This window comes from Pongo pygmaeus, chromosome 16, assembly GCF_028885625.2.
Source record: "Pongo pygmaeus isolate AG05252 chromosome 16, NHGRI_mPonPyg2-v2.0_pri, whole genome shotgun sequence".
NCBI lineage: Eukaryota > Metazoa > Chordata > Mammalia > Primates > Hominidae > Pongo > Pongo pygmaeus.
In genome coordinates, this window is record NC_072389.2 from 61,279,254 (window position 1) to 61,299,157 (window position 19,904).

The following is a 19,904-nucleotide window of genomic DNA, read 5'->3' on the forward strand; positions in this document are numbered from 1 at the left end:
AATAGCTTACCAACCAAAAAAAGTCCAGGACCAGATGGGTTCACAGCCGAATTCTACCAGAAGTACAAGGAGGAGCTGGTACCATTCCTTCTGAAACTATTCCAATCAATAGAAAAAGAGGGAATCCTCCCCTAACTCATTTTATGAGGCCAGCATCATCCTGATACCAAAGCCTGGCAGAGACACAACAAAAAAAGAGAATTTTAGACCAATATCCTTGATGAACATTGATGCAAAAATCCTCAATAAAATACTGGCAAACAGAATCGAGCAGCACATCAAAAAGCTTATCCACCATGACCAAGTGGGCTTCATCCCTGGGATGCAAGGCTGGTTCAATATATGCAAATCAATAAATGTAATCCAGCATATAAACAGAACCAAAGACAAAAACCACATGATTATCTCAATAGATGCAGAAAAGGCCTTTGACAAAATTCAACAACCCTTCATGCTAAAAACTCTCAATAAATTAGGTATTGATGGGACGTATCTCAAAATAATAACAGCTATTTATAACAAACCCACAGCCAATATCATACTGAATGGGCAAAAACTGGAAGCATTCCCTTTGAAAACTGGCACAAGACAGGGATGCCCTCTCTCACCACTCCTATTCAACATAGTGTTGGAAGTTCTGGCCAGGGCAATTAGGCAAGAGAAGGAAATCAAGGGTATTCCATTAGGAAAAGAGGAAGTCAAATTGTCCCTGCTTGCAGATGACATGATAGTATATCTAGAAAACCCCATTGTCTCAGCCCAAAATCTCCTTAAGCTGATAAGCAACTTCAGCAAAGTCTCAGGATACAAAATCAATGTGCAAAAATCACAAGCATTCTTATACATCAATAACAGAGAAACAGAGAGCCAAATCATGAGTGAAATCCCATTCACAATTGCTTCAAAGAGAATAAAATACCTAGGAATCCAACTTACAAGGGATGTGAAGGACCTCTTCAAGGAGAACTACAAACCACTGCTCAAGGAAATAAAAGAGGATACAAACAAATGGAAGAACATTCCATGCTCATGGGTAGGAAGAATCAATATAATGAAAATGGCCATCCTTCCCAAGGTAATTTACAGATTCAATGCCATCCCCATCAAGTTACCAATGACTTTCTTCACAGAATTGGAAAAAACTACTTTAAAGTTCATATGGAACCAAAGAAGAGCCCGCATCGCCAAGTCAATCCTAAGCCAAAAGAACAAAGCTGGAGGCATCACGCTACCTGACTTCAAACTATACTACAAGGCTACAGTAACCAAAACAGCATGGTACTGGTACCAAAACAGAGATATAGATCAATGGAATAGAACAGAGCCGTCAGAAATAATGCCACTTATCTACAACTATCTGATCTTTGACAAACCTGACAAAAACAAGCAATGGGGAAAGGATTCCCTATTTAATAAATGGTGCTGGGAAAACTGGCTAGCCATATGGAGAAAGCTGAAACTGGATCCCTTCCTTACACCTTATACAAAAATCAATTCAAGATGGATTAAAGACTTAAATGTTAGACCTAAAACCATAAATACCCTAGAAGAAAACCCAGGCAATACCATTCAGGACATAGGCATGGGCAAGGACTTCATGTCTAAAACACCAAAAGCAATGGCAACAAAAGCCAAAATTGACAAATGGGATCTAATTAAACTAAAGAGCTTCTGCACAGCAAAGGAAACTATCATCAGAGTGAACTGGCAACCTACAAAATGGGAGAAAATTTTTGCAACCTACTCATCTGACAAAGGGCTAATATCCAGAATCTACAATGAACTCTAACAAATTTACAAGAAAAAAACAAACAACCCCATCAAAAAGTGGGCGAAGGACATGAACAGACACTTCTCAAAAGAAGACATTTATGCAGCCAAAAAACACATGAAAAAATGCTCACCATCACTGGCCATCAGAGAAATGCAAATCAAAACCACAATGAGATACCATCTCACACCAGTTAGAATGGCAATCATTAAAAAGTCAGGAAACAACAGGTGCTGGAGAGGATGTGGAGAAATAGGAACACTTTTACACTGTTGGTGGGACTGTAAACTAGTTCAACCCTTGTAGAAGTCAGTGTGGTGATTCCTCAGGGATCTAGAACTAGAAATTCCATTCGACCCAGCCATCCCATTACTGGGTATATACCCAAAGGACTATAAATCATGCTGCTATAAAGACACATGCACACGTATGTTTATTGCGGCATTATTCTCAATAGCAAAGACTCGGAACCAACCCAAATGTCCAACAATGATAGACTGGATTAAGAAAATGTGGCACATATACACCATGGAATACTATGCAGCCATAAAAAATGATGAGTTCACGTCCTTTGTAGGGACATGGATGAAATTGGAAATCATCATTCTCAGTAAACTATCGCAAGAACAAAAAACCAAACACCGCATATTCTCACTCATAGGTGGGAATTGAACAATGAGAACACATGGACACAGGAAGGGGAACATCACACTTCGGGGACTGTTGTGGGGTGGGGGGAGGGATAGCATTGGGAGATATACCTAATGCTAGATGACGAGTTGGTGGGTGCAGTGCACCAGCATGGCACATGTATACATATGTAACTTACCTGCACGTTGCGCACATGTACCATAGAGCCTAAAGTATAATAATAATAATAATAATAATAAAAAGAAAAAAAATGAAAAAAAATAAAGAAGAAAAGAGAGAAGAATCAAATAGACACAATAAAAAATGATAAAGGGGATATCACCACAGATCCGACAGAAATACAAACTACCATCAGAGAATACAATAAACACCTCTATGCAAATAAACTAGAAAAGCTAGAAGAAATGGATAAATTCCTGGACACATACACCCTCCCAAGACTAAACCAGGAAGAAGTTGAATCTCTGAATAGACCAATAACAGGCTCTGAAATTGAGACAATAATTAATAGCCTACCAACCAAAAAAAGTCCAGGACCAGACAGATTCACAGCTGAATTCTACCAGAGGTATAAGGAGGAGCTGGTACCATTCCTTCCAAAACTATTCCAATCAACAGAAAAAGAGGGAATCCTCCCTAACTCATTTTATGAGGCCAGCATCATCCTGATACCAAAGCCTGCCAGAGACACAACAAAAAAAGAGAATATTAGACCAATATCCCTGATGAACACTGATGCGAAAATCCTCAGTAAAATACTGGCAAACCGAATCCAGCAGCACATCAAAAAGCTCATCCACCATGATCAAGTGGGCTTCATCCCTGGGATGCAAGGCTGGTTCAACATACACAAATCAATAAACGTAATCCAGCATAAAAACAGAACCAAAGACAAAAACCATATGATTATCTCAATAGATGCAGAAAAGGCCTTTGACAAAATTCAACAGCCCTTCATGCTAAAAACTCTCAATAAATTAGGTATTGATGGGACGTATCTCAAAATAATAACAGCTATTTATGACAAACCCACAGCCAATATCATACTGAATGGGCAAAAACTGGAAGCATTCCCTTTGAAAACTGGCACAAGACAGGGATGCCCTCTCTCACCACTCCTATTCAACATAGTGTTGGAAGTTCTGGCCAGGGCAATCACGCAGGAAAAAGAAATCAAGGGTATTCAATTAGGAAAAGAGGAAGTCAAATTGTCCCTGTTTGCAGATGACATGATTGTACATTTAGAAAACCCCATTGTCTCAGCCCAAAATCTCCTTAAGCTGATAAGCAACTTCAGCAAAGTCTCAGGATACAAAATCAATGTGCAAAATCACAAGCATTCTTATACACCAATAACAGACGAACAGAGAGCCAAATCATGAGTGAACTCCCATTCACAACTGCTTCAAAGAGAATAAAATACCTAGAAATCCAACTTACAAGGGATGTGAAGGACCTCTTCAAGGATAACTACAAACTACTGCTCAACGAAATAAAAGAGGACACAAACAAATGGAAGACCATTCCATACTCATGGATAGGAAGAATCAATATCGTGAAAATGGCCATACTGCCCAAGATAATTTATAGATTTAATGCCATCCCCATCAAGCTACGAATGACTTTCTTCACAGAATTGGAAAAAACTACTTTAAAGTTCATATGGAACCAAAAAAGAGCCCGCATTGCCAAGACAATCCTAAGCAAAAAGAATAAAGCTGGAGGCACCATGCTACCTGACTTCAAACTATACTACAAGGCTACAGTAACCAAAACAGCATGGTACTGGTATCAAAACAGAGATATAGACCAATGGAACAGAACAGAGCCCTCAGAAATAACACCACACATCTACAACCATCTGATCTTTGACAAACCTGAGAAAAACAAGAAACGGGGAAAGGATTCCCTATTTAATAAATGGTGCTGGGAAAACTGGCTAGCCATAGGTAGAAAGCTGAAACTGGATCCCTTCCTTACACCTTATACAAAAATTAATTCAAGATGGATGAAAGACTTAAATGTTAGACCTAAAACCATAAGAACCCTAGAAGAAAACCTAGGCAGTACCATCCAGGACATAGGCATGGGCAAGGACTTCATGTCTAAAACACCAAAAGCAATGGCAACAAAAGCCAAAATTGACAAATGGGATCTAATTAAACTAAAGAGCTTCTGCACAACAAAAGAAACTACCATCAGCGTGAACGGGCAACCTACAGAATGGGAGAAAATTTTTACAATCTACTCATCTGACAAAGGGCTAGTATCCAGAATCTACAAAGAACTCAAACAAATTTACAAGAAAAAAACAACCCCATCAAGAAGTGGACAAAGGATATGAATAGACACTTCTCAAAAGAAGACATTTATGCGCCAACAGACACATGTAAAAATGCTCATCATCACTGGCCATCAGAGAAATGCAAATCAAAACCACAATGAGATACCATCTCACACCAGTTAGAATGGCAATCATTAAAAAGTCAGGAAACAACAGTTGCTGGAGAGGATATGGAGAAATAGGAACACTTTTACACTGTTGGTGGGACTGTAAACTGCTTCAACCATTGTGGAAGACAGTGTGGTGATTCCTCAAGGATCTAGAACTAGAAATACCATTTGACCCAGCAATCCCATTACTGGGTATATACCCAAAGGATTATAAATCATGCTGCTATAAAGACACATGCACAGGTATGTTTATTGTGGCACTATTCACAATAGCAAAGACTTGGAACCAACCCAAATGTCCAACAATGATAGACTGGATTAAGAAAATGTGGCTCATATACACCATGGAACACTATGCAGCCATAAAAAAGGATGAGTTCATGTCCTTTGTAGGCACATGGATGAAGCTAGAAACCATCATTCTCAGCAAACTATCGCAGGGACAAACCAAACACTGCATGTTCTGACTCATAGGTGGGAATTGAACAATGAGAACACTTGGACATAGGAAGGGGAACGTCACACACTGGGGCCTGTCATGGGGTGGGGGGAGGGGGGAGGGATAGTATTAGGAGATATACCTAATGTAAATGAGAAGTTAATGGGTGCAGCACACCAACATGGCACATGTATACATATGTAACAAACCTGCATGTTGTGCACAGGTACCCTAGAACTTAAAGTATAATCAAAAAAAAAAAAAAAGAAAATACATATGTTTCTAAGAAAAATGTAAAGAAATAAAATAAAACAAAAGTATAAATAAATAAATAACTCAACAACTTGGGAATTTAAAAACACTCTCCTAACCAACACTTGTGCCAAAAAAGCAATCAAAACCAGACATGATCAAGTCTGGAATTTATTCTGGTTAAATAGTAAAAACAGAAATTTAGCTTCATTTTTCTTCATTTGACGATCCAATTGATTCAATACCATTTCCTCAAGAATCCAAAATTTCCAAACCGATTTAAAACGTTGTTTTTATATCATACTACATAGAGTGGGGAAAATCTTACTCCAAACCAAAAAAACAGAAGCAACTTAATTGATGCCGTTGGCTGGATCTTCAGCAATAGCTTCCTTGCCCTTAGTGTCAGCAATTTCTTCCACTCAAATTCACTTTATTAAAATTGAACAAAACAAAACAAACAAAAAATCTTTAAACATGAAGTACAGAAGAACGGCTTCTGTTTTCCTTACTGAAATCAAGCATGGTACCACAGAAGCCTCCAGAGAGGCTGGTGTTTCAGGAATGATCTGCCAGGTCAAATGCGGCAAAGAGCATGAGTAAGATGAGATAAGATGAACTTGGCAGCAGGGAAGTCACTGGTGACCTGAATAACAGCAGTTTCATTTGAGTGATGGAGATTTAGAGTACAGTGGGTTAACGAGCATCCCAGAGAAGCGGAAATGATGAGGGCAGACATCTCTCCCATGAATGTTCCTTATTCAGGTGAACAGAGAAATGAGTCAACAGCTAAACGGGAATATGGGGTCAAGGAAGAACATTTTAAGGATGATACAAGTGGGAAAAATCCAGAGAGGGGAAATTCCTAAAATGCATCTCTACCACTGCTCTGGTAGAGTTTCTATTCTGGCAACAGTAAGGACTCTGATATTAAATAGGTACAAGGAGACACTGTCAGTTTCAGGGCCTTGCTGAGGAACTGGAAATAACTGCTGGTTGGAATTTGCTCTTATGGTAAATGAGGCAGATGGGGTGGAAAGGCAGCAATGTAAATGACATGTGGATAAAAAGAAATGTATTCACTTGATAGGCCCTAATCTGTTTAATAATAAATGACTGGGGAGATATAAATATAATTTGCATCATCTTTATGAGAAAACACTGAATCTGCTCAACTGGAGTAAGACTACTGTACAGTCTCTAAGTCAGTTTTACGAGAATGAGATAATTCTAGTCTTTTACCTCTCCATTATCTTACATTTATGTTTTTCATAAGACAAATGGTTCAGGACTATGTCATCCCCAATTTCAATTCCTTTTACATTTTCACAACTTTAGGCAAACTCTGAGATACATCTTCAAATATTATAAATAAGAATTTATCATTCTAACCTCCTCAGAAAAAAACTTACTTTTTCCACTTTAGTAAAATAAAATATATACTTACTCTGAATAATATTTCTTCATTCCACTTTGGATTCAAACTCTAAAAAATAATAAACATAGTATAACTAAATAAGGTTTTGTCTTATAAAAATAAAACAAAGTACATTAAAAACTTTGGAATATTGCTAAGTCTAACCTTTTTAATGGTTTTTGTTTGCACACTTGTAAGAACTCCATTCATTGGGTCATATAACGTCACTCTCACGTAAGGATCACTGTTTAAAAAAAAAAAAGAAAAGAAAAATTTTAATTATTGCTTACCCCAGGCTCAGATTACCCAGTCTATAAAATTCATAGTTTTCCTTGTTAGTTATATCTACAATTGTTTCCTGAATTTAAAAGTCAGGATTCTTAGGCAGGTAACCAACTAAAGTAATTTTTGCATCTCGTTAAAAACCTGAAGTATCATGTTAGTGAAAGACACAAAGAATTAGAAAGAAAACCTTTTAATCACAGGCCTAATGATTATAACCTTCCTAGATTTTTAAAATTTTGTTTGATTTTTATTACATTCTTTCTTCTTTTGAGTTAAGATGGTTAATTCAATGATTCTAAGACTAGTTTTGTAAGACCTCAGGTTGTCTCAAGTTATCTCATAGGTGTAAACTCTTCTTATAAAGTAAAGGCAAACTGCTTTCACTTAAAAAAAAAAAACAAAAAACAAAAAACTAGGTGTGGCCGGGCACGGTGGCTCATGCCTGTAATCCCAGTACTTTGGGAGGCCAAGGCGGGCGGATCATGAGGTCAGGAGATCAAGACCATCCTGGCTAACATGGTGAAACCCCATCTCTACTAAAAATACAAAAAAAAAAAAAAATTAGCCAGGCGTGGTGGCAGGCACTTTTAGCCCAGCTACTCGGGAGGCTGAGGCAGGAGAATGGTGTGAACCTGGAAGGTGGAGCTTGCAGTGAGCCAAGATCACGCCACTGCACTCGAGCCTGGGCGACAGAGCAAGACTCCATCTCAAAAAATAAAATAAAATAAAATAACTAGGTGTTATGTAACCACTTCTACAAGGAGACATGGAGAAGGAAATTCTTGTGATATACAGGGTTGTAAACCACAAGACTTTGGACACTTTACTTGTCCAGGGTTAAATTTCTCCTATTTTCCTTGGGTATCCAAAGTACTCACCATTCTCCACCAAGTACCCTCCAAACTAATCCAAAGTATCCTTCCCCCATCTCCATTTCCTCATACCACGTTACCTCTTAATTGGCCAAAATCAAAGGCACCAGAACACTCGCAACAGACTGGTATTTATCAGAATCCATCCTTACCCCTAACCTAGTGAGTCAGGAGTCCTCTTGTTTTGAGTTTCATCCCCCCTGTTCAGTTCTCTGAACTTTGGAGCCTTGCATCATCTGTTCTCACTGCTCTCTTTTAGACCTTTGGCTTTTTCTTTGATCTAGGTTTCTCTAGGCATATAAATGTTTTTAAACTCCTCCTCCCCTTGACTTTCCCTCCCTTCTTCAGCAAAGCAAAATACATCTTTTTCTTCCATTCCCAGTCAAACCTTTTCAGAGACAGTTTTTAATAATAAAAACAAGAACACTTATATAGCAATTACTCAGTGCCAGACACTGCTGTAAGCACGTTTCGTGTATTAATTCTTTTTTTTTTCTTTTTTTTTTGAGACAGAGTCTTGCTCTGTTGCCCAGGCTGGAGTGCAGTGGTGCAATCTCAGCTCACTGCAACCTCTGCCTCCTGGGTTCATGCCATTCTCCTGCCTCAGCCTTCCGAGTAGCTGGGACTGCAAGCGCACACCACCACGCCCGGCTAATTTTTGTATTTTTAGTACAGACAGGGTTTCACCATGTTGGCCAGGATGGTCTTGAACTCCTGACCTCAGGTGATCCACCCACCTTGGCTCCCAAAGTGCTGGGATTACCTACATGAGCCACAGCGCCCAGCCTGTATATTAATTCTTTGAATCTCTATAACCACCTGTGAGGTAGGTACTATTCCTTTCTTTATTTCATACAGATCACACAGCTAGAAAGCGGACAGCCAGGATTGAAACTCCAGCACCTGGCTCCAGAGGCCACACTCTTCTTTTTTGTTTTTTTTTGAGATGAAGTCTCATTCTGTAACCCAGGCTGGAGTGCAGTGGCGCGATCTTGGCTCACTGCAGCTTCTGCCTCCTGGGTTCAAGCTATTCTCCTGCCACAGCCTCTCAAGTAGCTGGGATTACAGGCACGCGCCACCACACCCAGCTAATTTTTGTATTTTTAGTAGAGACGGGGTTTTGCCATCTTGGCCAGGCTGGTCTCAAACTCTTGACCTCAGGTGATCTGCCCACCTTGGCCTCACAAAGTGCTGGGATTACAGGCATGAGCCAACATGCCCAGCTTAAACTCTCTTGCTCTGTCGCCAGGCTGGAGTGCAATGGCACAATCTCGGCTCACTGCAACCTCCTCCTCCTGGGTTCAAGCAATTCTCCTGCCTCAGCCTCCTGAGTAGCTGGGACTACAGGCACCCGCCACCACACTTGGCTAATGTTTTGTATTTTAAGTAGAGATGGGATTTCACCACGTTGGCCAGGATGGTCTCGATCTCTTGACCTTGTGACCCGCCTGCCTCAGCCTCCCAGCCTATACTCTTAACCACTATAGCATACCACCTCCTTTTCTTCATTTCCTTAATTCCCGTCACACTTCAAAACCCTACAGTCTGGTTTCTGTCTCTTCCCTTCAGATCCATTCCTATGAAAAGGCTGTTGTAAAGTCATCAATCTTGTTAAAGCAATCAACGTTTTCCAGATACTTCTTTTTTTGGCCTTCTTTATGTTTTTAGATACTACTGACCATTTTCTCTTTGAAACACTCATCTCATTTTGCTTCTACGACACATCTCTTCCAGTGCTCCTCATACCACTCGAACTGTTCCTTCGGTGGCTTACTTAGGCACCTCTTCTACTATCTGCCAGTTAAATACTGATATTCCCTACGTATTGCCCCAGCCCTCTGTTCTCTCTACATTTTCCTTTTCCAATCTTATCCATGGTTTTTTTACAACTAACTATATACTATTAAATATAAATACAAAATGTAAATGTAATTATGTATCTATCCCTAATCTCACCATCCAGCTAGACAAATACACTTGAACAATACACAGACACTGTCTGTTCAAGAGTTTTGCCTTTTTTTTTTTTTTTTTTGAGATGGAGTTTCACTCTTATTGCCTAGGCTGGAATGCAATGGCACGATCTCGGCTCACCGCAACCTCCACCTCCCGGGTTCAAGCGATTCTTTTCCCTCAGCCTCCCAAGTAGCTGGGATTACAGGCATGTATCGCCACACCTGGCTGATTTTGTATTTTTAGTAGAGATGGCATTTCTTTGTGTTGGTCAGGCTGGTCTTCAACTCCCAGTCTCAGATGATCCACCCGCCTTGGCCTCCCAAAGTGCTGGGAATACAGGCGTGAGTCACCGTGCCCAGCCGAGTTTTGCCATTTTTAATTGGCTTTTTAATTATATTATTACTGAGTTGTAAGAGGTTTCATATATATAGTGGGTTAATGGCCTTCTTCAGATATCTTTGTTTAATTGTTTCTCTTGTGGTAAGAATATTTAACATGACCTCTACCCTATTTTGCACTGCATTGCATTGTATTGCATTGTATTGCATTGCACTGCACTGCATTGCATTGCAGCATTTTTTGAGACAGAGTCTTGCAATGTTGCCCAGGCTGGAGTGCAGTGCTGCAATCTCGGCTCACTTGAAACCTCCACCTCCCAGGCTCAAGCAATCCTCCCACCTCAGCCTCCCAAGTAGCGGGGACTACAGGCGCACATCACCATGCCTGACTAATTGTTGTGTTTTTCTGTAGAAACAGGGTTTCACCATGTTGCCTGAGATGGTCTCAAATTTGTGGGCTCAGGTGATCCACCTGTCTCAGCCTCCCAAAGTGGTGGGATTATAGGCATCAGCTACCACGACTGGCAGCTCTACCCTCTTAAATTTTTAATTGCACATACATTAATGTTAACTTTAGGTACAACATTGTACAGCAGATCTCTAGAGCTTATTCTTCCTGCTTGACTCAAGTTTAACGCCTGTTAATTATTAACCCATTTCTACTTATCCCTCACCCCTCACCCCAACACAGCAACCAGCATTCCACTCTTTGATTCTATAAATTTGACTATTTTAGATATACAAATGTAAACATGCAGTATCTGTCTTCTGTGACTGTCTTATTTCAGTTAGCATAATATCCTAATGATTAATCCATATTGTCACATGAATTTCCTTCTTTTTAAAGGCTGAATAAACACTGTATGTATATACATTTCTTTTTTTTTCTTTTCTTGTGAGATTGGTAATCTGCCCATGTTGTAACAAGCTTCAAGAGTGGCACATCTTACGCATGTGCATGGACACCCCATCATGACACTTAAAAACTACAAAAGGATCTATATTACATTTTTTTTTTTTTTTGAGGCAGGGTCTCACTCTGTCACCCAGGCTGGAGTGAGGTGGCACAAACACGGCTCACTGCAGCCTCAACTTCCTGGGCTCAAGTGATCCTCCCACCTCAGCCTCCTGAGTAGCTGGGACCAGAGGCATGCATCACCACACCTGGCTAATTTAAAAAAAATTTTTTTTTAGAGACAGGGTCTTATCACCAGGCTGGTCTCGAACTCCTGGGCTCAAGTGATCCTCCCACCTTGGCCTCCCAAAGTGCTGAGATTACAGGTGTGAGCCACCATGCCCAGCTCACACTTCTTTTTTTATGTTTTTAATTTTTGTGGGTACATAGTAGGTGTATATATTTATGGGGTACATGAGATTACCCATTCATTTGACAATGGACATTTAGGTTGTTTCCAGATATATGTCTAAAGACACTTTTTCCCAATCTATGGCTTGCATTTTCCGTAACCTTGTTTCTTAAAGAAGAAAAGTTTTAATTGTGTTGAAGTTCCTTTCAACATTTTTCTTTTATGGCTCATCCTTTTTGGTACTGTTCATGAAAACTTTGTGTAACCCAATAGAGCAAAGATTTTTTTCCTATGTGTTCCTATAGAAGTTTTATCATTTTAGCTCATACTAATTTTCTGTATGATGTGTGGTAAGGACCAAGATTCATTTCATTCTATACAGACCAGTTGTTCTAGTACTGTGTACTGAAAGACTACCCTTTCCCTTGAATTACCTCAGCATTTTTTGTTAAACAGGAGCTGATCATATATATGTGTATATATTCTCTCTCTCGCTCTCTCACACACACGTGCACGTATTTTTACACTCTCCATTCCATTGAACAATATATCTATTCTAATGCCATTGCCACTCTGTCTTATTATAACCGTGTAGCAAGTCTTGAAATGGGGTAATGTAAGTCTTCCAATTTTGTTCTTTTTTGAAATTGTTTTGGCTATTCTATGTGCCTTGACTTTCCATACAAATATTGAAATCAGCTTATCAATTTCTCTGAAAAAACTTGCTGAGATTTTTATTGGGATTGTGCCAAATCTAATCAATTTGGAGAAAAATGCCACCCTAACACTATTGAGTCTTCTAATGAAAACAGCGTATGTATCCATTGATTTATGTGGTCTTCGACTTCTCTCAGCACTGTTTTATAGTTTTCAGTGTCCTTTTCTTGCAAATCTTTTGTTGTATTTATTTCTAAATATTTAACTTTTATACAACTGTAAATATGTTTTTAAATTGTATTTTCCAATGGCTCAATGATAGGATACAGAAATATAACTGATTTTGGGTTATGTAAACACTGACTTTGCATTTTGTGGTGGTGTTAAATTCACTTATTAGTTCTTCCAGTAGTTTTTTCTGTAGATTCCTTGGGGCTTTCTACATACAAACCATGTTGTCTGCAAATAAAGACAGTTTTACTTCTTCTTTTTTGACTGTATGATTTTTTTTTTCTTTGCCATACTACATGGCTAAAATACATAGTACAATGGTGGATAGAACATGAAAGCAGACAACTTTGCCTTATTCCTGAGTTAAGCAGAGGGCCTTCAAACTGCCACCATTAAGTAGGTGGTTAGCTACTGGGTTTTTTCATAGATTCCCCTGATGAGGTTTAGGACATTTCCATCTATTCCTAGTTTGCAGAGAGTGTCTATCATGAATGGGTGTTGAATTTTGTCAGTTGTGTTTTCTGCTTTTATTAAGATGACTGTCTTCTCAGTGTGGCGATTCCTCAAGGATCTAGAACTAGAAATACCATTTGACCCAGCCATCCCATTACTGGTTATATACCCAGAGGATTATAAATCATGCTGCTATAAAGACACATGCACACGTATGTTTGTTGCGGCACTATTCACAATAGCAAAGACTTGGAACCAACCCAAATGTCCATCAATGATAGACTGGATTAAGAAAATGTGGCACATATATACCATGGAATACTATGCAGCCATAAAAAAGGATGAGTTCATGTCCTTTGCAGGGACATGGGTGAAGCTGGAAACCATCATTCTAAGCAAACTATCACAAGGACAGAAAACCAAACATTGCATGTTCTCACTCATAGGTGGGAAATGAACAATGAGAACACTTGGACACACGGTGGGGAACATCACACACTGGGGCCTGTCGTGGAGTGAGGGAAGGGGGGAGGGATAACATTAGGAGATATACCTAATGTAAATGACGAGTTGATGAGTGCAGCACACCAACATAGCACATGTATACATATGTAACAAACCTGCACGTTGTGTACACGTACCCTAGAACTTAAAAGTATAATTAAAAAAAGATGACTGTCTTCTTTTATTCTATTAATACAGTGTATTACATCAGTTAATTTTCAGATGTTAAGCCACCTTTGTATTTTATATTAGTTTGCTGAGAGGTTTTACCATGACTGGGTGTTAGATTTTGTCAAAGGCACATTCCATGCTAAGTGAAATGACCATGTGTTTTTTCTACTTTACTGTATTAATATGATGAATTGCATTGATTAATTTTTTTAATGTTGAACAAATCTTGCATTCCTAGGAAAAATCCTACCTGGTGATATATTGCTACATCATGTTCAATTTCATTTTTGCATCTATGTTGAGGGATATTGGTTTTAAGTTTTCTTGTGATGTCTGTGTCTGGTTTGGGGATCAAGATAATATTAGCCTAATAAAATGAGTTGGGAAATACCCTCCATTTTCTGAATGCATTTGTGTAGAATTTGTATTTTTTTTTCCTTAAGTGTCTGATAGCTGTATCCAGTGATACCATGTGGGCCTGGAGTTTTCTTTGTGGGAAGGACAAATTCAATTTAATTAACAACAAATTCAATTTCTTTCAATAATAAACATCTATTAAAGTTTTGTATTTGTTCTGTGGCTAGTTCTGTAATCTGTGTCTTTCAAGAATATTATCTACTTCATCTAAATTGTGTGTACTTCTTTATTGATATGAAATTGTACAAAATGTTTTCTTTTTATCTTTTTCATTTCCACGGGGTCTATAGCAATGCCCCAGTTTTCATTCTCATTACCAGTAATTAGTGCCTTCTCTCTAACTCTTGATCATTCTAGCTAGAGGTTTAAAACTTTAATTGATGTCTTCAAATAACAAGCTTTTGATTACAATAATTTTTTTCTACCATTGTCCACTTTCTCTTTTATTGATTTTGGCCCCTGTCTTTATTATTTCTTCCCTCTACTTATTTTAGAATTCATTCGCAATTCTTTTTCTAATTTATTAAGGTCATTCATTTATATCTTGCTCCTTTTCTAAGTTAAGCATTTTAAAGACATAAACTTCCCTCTGAATATAACTTTAGCTGCATTCCACAATTGTGATATTGCTGTATTTTCATTTTCATTCAGTTCAAAATGTTTTCTTCTTTGACATATAGATTATTTAGAAGTATACTAATTAAATTCCAAATATTTGCAGTTTTTCTAGATCTTAATATTATTGGTTTCCAATTGAATTCCACTGTTCTCAAAGAACATCCTCTATATGATTTCAATCTGTTGAAAATCTCTGAAACTTGTCCTATGGACCCACACATGGTCTATGTTGATTAATATACCATGTGCATTTCAAAAGAATGTGGCTTATTGTTTTAAGGCCCAGAATATTGTGGCATCCAGACACTAGGGCAGCTCCTATTATCCCTACCTCCTAATATTCATGCTCTTTGTGTTCCTCTCCTCTTAAGCCTGGAACAGATCTATATATTCTAACCAACAGATTATGGCAAATGTGACAAAAAGTATGTGATTACATTACATAAGATTGTAATCCATCTTGCCAGGGGACTCTTGCTAGCTTTGAAGAAGCAAACTGGCAGCTTGTGAGCTGCTGAATGGCAAGAAGCTGAGACAGCCTCCAGCTGACAGCTAGCAAGAAATGGAAACGCTCAGACTGGCAGCATGCAAGGAACTGAATGTCACTAGCAACCACATTAGCTTGGAAGTGAATCCTTCCCTAAGCAAGCCTCAGCTAAGACCACAGCCCTACCAATACCTTAATGACAGCTGAAGTGAATTCCTATAATTTTATGTTGCCTCAGCATCCATATTGAATGTTAAGTTGGACATTTTTATACCAGAAGCAGGTCTTAGTCACCCTTAGCACAGTTTCCAGTTCTCTACCTCCTCTCAGCTCCTCAGTGTGGTCAATCCAGATAACTACCTTACACAACTGCCTCCTGGTAACCACCTCCCTAAGGAACAACTCTAAGGAACAACTAGATTCAACCTACTTGACTTGCTCCACTCACCCCATACTCCCAAGGACTGCAGAAATAAGCCACAGTAACCACCTCTCTGTGATGGTTAATATTGAGTGTCAACTTCATTAGACTGAAGGATGCAAAGTATTGTTCCTAGGTGTGTCTGTGAGGGTGTTGCCAAAGGAGATTAACATTTGAATCAGTGGACTGGGAGAGGCAGACACACCCTCAATCTGGGTGGGCACCATCTAATCAGCTGCCAGGGCAGCTAGAATAAAGCAGGCAGAACGTGGAAGGACTTGACTTGCTGAGTCTTCTGGCCTTCATTTTTCTCCCGTGCTGGATGCTTCCTGCCCTCGAACATCAGACTCCAAGTTCTTCAGCTTTTGGACTCTTGGACTTACACCAGTGATATGCTAGGGGCTCTTGTAACTTCGGCCACAGACTGAAGGCTGCATTGTTGGCTTCCCTATTTTTGAGGTTTTGGGACTCGGACTGGCTTCCTTGCTTCGCAGCCTGCAGATGGCCTATAGTGGGACTTCACTTTGTGATCATGTGAGTCAATTCTCCTACTAAATTCCCCTTCATATATACATCTATCCTATTAGTTCTGTCCCCCTAGAGAACCCTAATACTGATTTCTCAGACACAGCATGACTCCATGAAATTTGTGCCTACTTGCTCTAAACCCACCAATTACAACTCCCTGAGGGAAACCTGCTTGGAAAATGCCCTGGACCCCAATAAAAGCCTCAGCCCACAGGTCCCTTGTACTCTTTGCCCTGTTCTCCACCCACTAGTTGACTGTGCATGTCCTAGATGGCTCCCCACTTCCTGTTGGCCCTGGGAGGCATGCTGCCCTCTTCTCTCTGGCATCTGTAAGTAATAAACTGCTGTTATTTCATGTGTTTTGTTGAGTTGCCTCCCGTGTCTCACCTGACTGATACACTCGACCCTAACTTCTTTGTCAGGATTCTCCTAGAGAGTGGCTATCTGCTATTTTGGTAAGAATAAACTGGATACAGACAAGAGCTATAAGAGCATCTGCCAGGATATGCAAGTTTGCTGTGAGAGGGACATCTGGTCATAGGTCAGACACTTAGGCATGAGGGCACTTGCCAGGATAAAGAAATATCCATGAAAGGCACACTGTAAACATCTATGTCCAAATTCCTAGAGGCTCATCAGGGCAGGGCTAGAGTTTACAGCCACTCTCATGTGAGAGACTTCAAGACTGCAAAATTAGAAAAAATTAGAAAAAAAAATTGGAAAAAAAAATACAACAGCAGCTTTGCAAGACCCTGTAGCAGAGGACCCAGTTAAACAATGCAGGAACTTCTGAACCACAGAAACTATGAGACAATAAATGTATGTTCTTTTAAGCAACTAAGTTTGTGGTATTATTATTATTATTATTATTATTATTATTATTATTTGAGACGGAGTCTCACTCTGTCACCCAGGCTGGAGTGCAGTGCCCCATCTTGGCTCACTGCAACCTCCGCCTCCCGGGTTCATATCATTCTCCTGCCTCAGCCTCCCGAGTAGCTGGGACTACAGGTGCCCACCACCACACCTGGATAATTTTTTGTATTTTTAGTAGAGACAGGTTTCAAGGTGTTAGCCAGGATGGTCTCGATCTCCTGACCTTGTGATCCGCCCGCCTCGGCCTCCCAAAGTGCTGGGATTACAGGTGTGAGCCACCACACCTGGCCAGCTTGTGGTAATATTATTATGCAGCAATAAACTAATACAGCCCATGTGTGGTCTATGCTAGTGAATGTACCATGTACACTTGAAAAGAATGTACATTTGAAAAGAAAGTTGTTAGAAATAGTGTTCTTTAGGTCAAAGTTGTTCATAATATTGTTCAAATTTATGTTTTTGATTTTTTTATTTAGTTGTTTTATCAACTGCTGAAAGAGAAGTGTTAATGCCTCCAACTATGATGGTGGGAGTTTTAAAAATTTCCCCTTTAATTCCGTCAAATTTTGATTCATATTTTTCTAAGTTCTTTTTAGCAGGCACACACACATTTATGATTGTTATATGTTCCTGATTGACTTTACTCTTCACCATCATGAAATGTTTGAAAATTTTTGTGTTGAAATCTATTTTACCAGATACTAATACATCCACTTCAGTCTTTTTATGCTTACTGTTGGCATGGCATATCTTTTGGCGTCCGCTTTCTTTCAACTTAGCTATGTCTTTATATTTTAAGTGCATCATGTAAGACAGTATATAGTTGGGTCTTGTTTTTTAATTTATCCTCACAACCTCTGTCTCATATTTATTTTAATCCATTAATGTTCCATGTAATTATTGATATGATTGGATTTAGTCTACCAGGTTTATTGTTTGTTTTCCATTGTCCCTGCCCTTTATGTTGTTTTTTCGTTTGCTTTTGAGATGGAGTTTCACTTCTGTCACCTAGGCTGAAGTGCAGTGGCATAATCTTGGCTCACTGCAACCTCCATCTCCCAGGTTCAAGCAATTCTCCTGCCTCAGCCTCCTGAGTAGCTGGGATTACAGATGCCTGCCACCACACCCAGCTAATTTTTGTATTTTTAGTAGAGACAGGGTTTCACCATGTTGCCCAGGCTACTCTCGAACTCCTGACCTCAGGTGATCCACCCGCCTTAGCCTCCCAAAGTGTGGGGATTACAAGCATGAGCCACCGCACCCGGCCTCTTTTACTTTTTTTGTTCATTTGTTCCTCCTTTTCTGGCATTTTTTTTTTTTTTTTATGTTTAGCTCTTTTGCCCAGGCTGGAGTGCAATGGTGTGATCTCAGCTCACTGCAACCTCCGCCTCCTGGGTTCAATTGATTCTCCTGCCTCAGCCTCCTGAGTAGTTGGGATTACAGACACGCACCACCACACCCAGCTAATTTTGTGTCTTAGTAGAGATGGGATTTCACCATGTTGGCCAGGCTGGTCTCAAACTCCTGCCCTCAGGTGATCCACTGGCCTCAGCCTCCTTAAGTGCTAGGATTACAGGCGTGGGCTACCACAACCGGCCTCAGTTACTTTTTTTAATCATTTGTTTCTCCTTTTCTGGCACTCTTTTTTTTTTTTTTTGAGACAGGATCTCACTCTGTCGCCTAGGCTGGAGTGCAGTGGCATAATCATGGCTCATTGGAGCCTTGACCTCCTGGGCTCCAGCGATCCTCCAACCTCAGCCTCCTTTGTAGCTGGGACCACAGAGGCATACAACCACACCTGGCTAATTTTTTGACTTTTTGTAGTGACAGGGTCCCACTTTGTTGCCCAGGCTGGTCTTGAACCTCTGGGCTCAAGTTCCTGGCTTTTTTGTTTATTTAGTTTTTCAACAACTTCATTTTAAAATTTCTACTGTTTTTTATCTATAATTTTTTGCATTTTTTTTATTGGTTTCTCTGGATATTACAATATACATCATTAATCTTTTATTCAACTTATACTTAGTATTGTACCATTCTACCAAATAGGTCCATAACTTATACCTGCTCCATCCTTTATGTTATAGTTGTTTTATGTATTCCATTAACAAACAATATAAATCCTATAAAACAATATTTCAAGTTGTGATTTCAACAGGCGTATGTTTTATTTTAAAAAGGTATGATGATAAAAGCAAAACATGTTTTGTATATTCCCAGATATTTACTATTTTTGATGCTCTTTATTCCTTTCTCAGGACCTGAGTGTCTATCTGGTTTCAATTTTCTTCAGCTGAAAGGACTTTAAGATATCTTACAGCACAGGTCTGCCAATGATGAATTCTCTAGTTGTCTTTTTTTGGAAAATGTTATTCTGTCATCTTCCTTAAAGGATATTTTCACTGAATATAAAATTATGGATTGATGGTTGTTATTTTATTGTTCCATTTTCTCCTGGTCTCCATAGTTTTGGGTAGGAAGTCAGTAATTAATTGTAGTTCCCCATATATAAAGTGTCATATTTTTCTCTTTTTGTCAAGATTTTTCTCTTTATACTTGGCTTTCAACAGTTTGACTATTATGCACCTCATTGTGTTCTTAGTGTTTATTATCCTGCTTGGTGTTTTTTAATACTATATAAATTTAATCAAATTTGGAAAAAAACTTGGCCAAAATTTCTTCAAAAAATATTTTGCCTTCTTTTCCCTTCCCCTTCTGTGTTAGACTGTAAGATATTATATAATGATATCCGTGTTAGACTTTTATATATTAGCTAACAAATCCTCAAGGCTCTGTTTTTTT

The 19,904-nt window shown here is 39.1% G+C and overlaps 1 protein-coding gene and 1 non-coding gene across 3 annotated transcripts in view; both read right to left on the reverse strand.

Moving 5' to 3' along the window:
• NEDD4 (NEDD4 E3 ubiquitin protein ligase) overlaps positions 1–19,904 on the reverse strand; it is a 613,929-nt gene that overhangs the window by 121,910 nt on the left and 472,115 nt on the right. The window contains exons 3-4 of one of the 2 annotated variants that reach the window (XM_054451602.2): positions 7,150–7,228; positions 7,015–7,053 (exon numbers count right to left, since the gene is read on the reverse strand). The exons of the other annotated variant lie outside the window; for it this stretch is intronic. Of the exons in view, the coding sequence (XP_054307577.1) occupies positions 7,015–7,053; positions 7,150–7,228 (118 nt within the window). The remainder of the gene's footprint in view (positions 1–7,014; positions 7,054–7,149; positions 7,229–19,904) is intronic. 2 annotated transcript variants of the gene reach the window in all.
• LOC129014930 (small nucleolar RNA U13) lies at positions 11,330–11,433 on the reverse strand. Its single transcript, XR_008494448.1, has one exon. It is a non-coding gene; the product is annotated as a small nucleolar RNA U13 (small nucleolar RNA).